The following is a 4,060-nucleotide window of genomic DNA, read 5'->3' as shown; positions in this document are numbered from 1 at the left end:
TACGCAGTCGGATCTAAAATGTGATTTGTAAAAGAAACTGTTTAGAAATCAGTTCGATTTTGATTTAACAATTTTACAGTAAACTGAATTGTCCGGCCCAATGAAATATGAACCAGCCCCCAGGGTCCAAGAGACCAAGAGGTCCAAGAGGAGGTCCAAGGGTCCAAGACATTGGGGTAGCGAAATGACCATCGTACCCTTCCTGGTCTATGCCCCTGCTTACGCTATTACAGGCGAAACTCCTTTCTCCTGTTCTTATCAGTTCTCATGTCCCTGCTCGAAGAATCTTACGAACAGTCAAAGTGATTCTGCAACTGAACTCCGGCTGTACGTAAATACCATTCCCTTCTCGTCTTCTCCCCCTCTTTGATTGAAAATATTTTAGTGTGCCTCGACTCTGTTCCACCATTTCCGCCGGATTTACTCCAGGTACTTTAATTCTTAATCTTCGTTTCTGGTGTTTGAAACTATAAACAGTCGCTCATCCCATTCATTTCAGTGTCTTTCTTTATGGGTTTGATGAGATCTTGATTGTTTATCCAGGAAATTTGGCTTTATTTCTGTTTTGGTTTATTATCTTTAAGCCTATTGTTAATGTAGTCAATCACTTAGGTTTTACTTAGAAATGAAAACTGAAGGTAGAAGCTTCTGTAACGTCTGATGTCTGAACCACTTGATCCTGGTTGATTGCGTTATTTGTTTATGAAGTGTACGATTAGATCCTTGGAAAAAGAATGAACTTCTTAATCGGAGAAGTTCAATTCTGAATTTCATGTCATATTTTTTTATAGAATTTGTGCACAAGAATGGTGATTTTTTCCCCCAATAGAAACGGTTTTCCTTTAGTCTGACATTCTTTCTGAATATCTCTCCTCCTTTCCATTTGGGTAATGATCTTATGTTAGTGTTTTAATAAGGCTTTTGCTTCTACAAGTTGGATAAAGGACTGAAGTGTATGGGATGATTTGATTCATGCTATTGTTCTATTCTATCCTTACTAAGTTACGCATGTTCTACTTTTTTTGACAGGTTTTTCTGACCGGATCCATAAATTTACCTTTCCAAGTTGTTCCTGAATCCAAATTTGTTGACTGGACCTTCCAAAATTTATAAATGAAGCTTCTCTGAAACCTAACCACCAACTCTCAAATCTTACATTTTATCTGATAGAACACCAATTTGATTGGCAAGCTCTTCCTCTCATTCGTTCACCACACTTCTCTAGGATTGGAGCCTCTCTGGTAAATCATACAAAAGGGTTGGGATTTGGAGGGCGAAACCTAAAGTGTGGAAGACCAAGTTTTGGCACTATCCATTTTCTATTACAACTGAACAATTAGGCAGCTTAACTTCTTTCAACAGCCAAGGAAGCTTCGTCTCTAGGTCATTTGCTTCTCCTTAGAGCAAGTTCTTTCATTCTCGAATCATCGAAGATTAGAGCTAAATTGGAACCCTATAAAGCTGAGTTCTCAATTTCATTTTCTTAATTTGGTGTCTGACCATATGATTAACATTTCATTTCCTATATAGGAACTAAAGGGGTTTCGCTCATGGATCTGTCATGGATTAATGCCTTGTTGGTTGGGGCAGGCTGCCTTGCTTTGGGTTACATTATTGGAACTCGTAGGCACATCCGATTCCTCGCCTCTGCTAGAAAGAATGTTGTATCTGCTGTTGCTGAACCTCATGAAATTGAGAAACTTGCTGATATTCTTGAAGACTTCAAGATGGTATTAGTTGTGAGGAATGACTTAAAGATGGGTAAAGGAAAGATTGCCGCCCAATGCAGTCATGCAACGTTAGGTCTCTACAAGAAGATCCTTCATAGAGCCCCAAAGGCTCTGAACAGGTGGGAGATGTGTGGTCAAGTGAAGGTGGTCCTTAAAATTGATGGTGAGGAAGAGTTGCTGGTTTTGCAGAATAGGGCAAAATCACTCAAGTTACCTACACATATTACAATTGATGCTGGAAGAACACAGATTGCTCCTAATTCCCGGACAGTGATGGCCATTCTTGGACCTGCAGATGTGGTTGATGATGTAACAGGTGGACTGAAACTGTTGTAGCAGTAACCTTAAATTCATTGTTTATTATCTGCAAGTTGGCTATCCAGGTCTAGATTGGAAAGCTGCAAGTGGCTTGTGTCTATGCATAAAATGGTTTTCGTTTCTTTTGTTTTGGTCTCAATGGTGTATGTTTTTCTTTTTCTTTTTTATTTTCTTTATATTTGAAAATGCTCGAACTTGATGACTTTGAAAGTTTCAAAATACAGCCCTTTACCTTTTGGGCATGCTAAATGCAAATGAAAATTGTGCAGTCTCCAATTTTATGAAAATTGAATTTGATAGGTTCAATTTATTTGGAGGGCCCTCAGTTTTCCTTTATGTAATGTTTGATTGGTTATCTCATTTCTATCTTTGGCTTTTGTTTCTGCACATTTTTTTCGTGACCATGTGGTAAGGTCCTGGGGCCTTCATATTGGATTTGATTTTACCAATCTGTTACTGATTTTCCAGTTCTAGCTAAGAATGTTTGCAGTCTGGCAATAGATCTGGGTCAAGGAAGCATTCTGAAGTGGCAGGGGTGGGGATTCGTTCTATACCCAAGATCTCTTCGGAGAGTGCATACCAAGCACAGCACTAGATTCTTCAATTTAGTTTTTGAAATGGCTGAATGGGTTTTTGTTGTTCCTGTGGGAGTTGAGAGATGTTTCAGTTTTTGGAGTTGTAGGTGGGCATATATGTCTCCAAATTCAACTGCACATGAGTCCATGACCTTACAATACATGGAGTAGCTGAAGGTAACGTGTGAACATGTGCAGGAGGGAAATGTTTTCATTACTAGAATGGCAACATATTTTGTGTCCAAAGAGATTCACAGGAGCATATTAAGAAGGGAAGGTCAATTGATAAAAGAAAGAGGGAATTTATTAAATTTGAATGGAGAATGGAGGGTTTAAGCATGTTGGCACTTTAAGACTTAAGGAGGTGGTTTTGACTTTAGAACAGAAAGCCTAGGATCATCTTTGTATAGGCTAGAAGGATTACTGACATCAATGCATTTATATCTTAAACATAATTCAAGAATATTTGGACATTGAGGTGATGGAATCTTTCATCCAACTTCATTGTGAGCCAAGCATGAAGCAGCATGTCTTGCTGCTCAAAAATAGTTAGAATAGAAAGCTGCAGCATAATTTGCTGCTCTACAATAAGTTCAAGCCACTCAGAAGCTGCTGAACATCCCATCGACAGCAACAGCAATAGGTTGGAAACTGCCACCACTTCCACTGCAGGCAAGGTATGGGTACTGTGATTATTCTATATATTCCATTTTATTTGGGAACAAATACTATCATGTTTACTATAATGAAATTATATATTTACTGCTGCAGTGTGTTTGCTCCAACAGCAACCGCTTGGTTAGGAAAATTACATGCTTCTCCCTTGTATTATGGCCTAACCTGATTCCCCTGTTCATGATGCCACACGATGAGATGTGAAAATGACGAACACGGAGTGCACAAGACAGACATCTATCCTAAAGTTGGGAGGTGAGACAGGGTAAACAAGTTGTGGTCTCTTTTGAAGAGTGAAGGTATGAAAAAGAACCCTGGATTGCGGTCAATGCAGAAGCCTGTGTATTTCTTGGATGAGATGCATCACTTCTACAAAGGGAATTTACATGGTGGAAGCATTGCCCTACCAGATCAAGGGAGGAAGATTTATGCCATTAATAGTCCTGTGTTTTGTGCTGCATAATTTTAGGGAGGAGCAAGAACAAGCCTCAATATACATAGTGAGACGATGACAATCATTTGACAATTTTACGGTTGGGCTTGAAAACAATTGTACTATAACCAATTATCTGGTTGGAACTATGAATTTTATTAGGTCATTTTTTTTGGTTAGAAATTGACCATCTATTTTCCTCGACAGCTATCTATGGATCACATTAAAGGGTTAAGATTAAGTTAAAATAAAAAAATTTAGATATTTTAAATCTAGTCTCAATCGTTTGATGTGATTGATCAACATGTGCTCTCCCCATCCACGAGGAA

General features: G+C 38.6%; 1 protein-coding gene across 4 annotated transcripts; it reads left to right on the top strand.

Moving 5' to 3' along the window:
* Positions 1-202: 202 nt before the first annotated feature.
* LOC149026379 (uncharacterized) lies at positions 203-3,954 on the top strand. Of its 4 annotated transcripts, XR_016171839.1 has the most exons (4): positions 204-429; positions 1,030-1,383; positions 1,531-3,300; positions 3,395-3,954. XR_016171839.1 is itself a non-coding variant. In XM_089146667.1 (3 exons), exon 3 carries the CDS (start codon positions 1,551-1,553, stop codon positions 2,064-2,066), a length of 516 nt encoding a protein of 171 aa, XP_089002793.1. In that variant the 5' UTR covers positions 204-327; positions 1,030-1,383; positions 1,531-1,550; the 3' UTR covers positions 2,067-3,954. The 4 variants fall into 4 exon arrangements, 3 of the variants coding, with proteins under 3 accessions (XP_089002792.1, XP_089002793.1, XP_089002791.1); XM_089146667.1 differs by having other exon boundaries at positions 204-327; positions 1,531-3,954; XM_089146665.1 differs by having other exon boundaries at positions 1,531-3,954.
* Positions 3,955-4,060: the final 106 nt, after the last annotated feature.

This window comes from Hakea prostrata, chromosome 2 (genome assembly GCF_041222555.1).
Source record: "Hakea prostrata isolate BN-2017 chromosome 2, UWA_Hpros_2, whole genome shotgun sequence".
Taxonomy (NCBI): Eukaryota; Viridiplantae; Streptophyta; class Magnoliopsida; order Proteales; family Proteaceae; genus Hakea; species Hakea prostrata.
This window is presented reverse-complemented; position numbering and strand designations above follow the sequence as displayed.

Bases quoted from the DNA above. Each gene is read 5' to 3' on its own strand.
- LOC149026379 (XM_089146666.1), top strand. From the start codon at position 1,551: ATGGATCTGTCATGGATTAATGCCTTGTTGGTTGGGGCAGGCTGCCTT.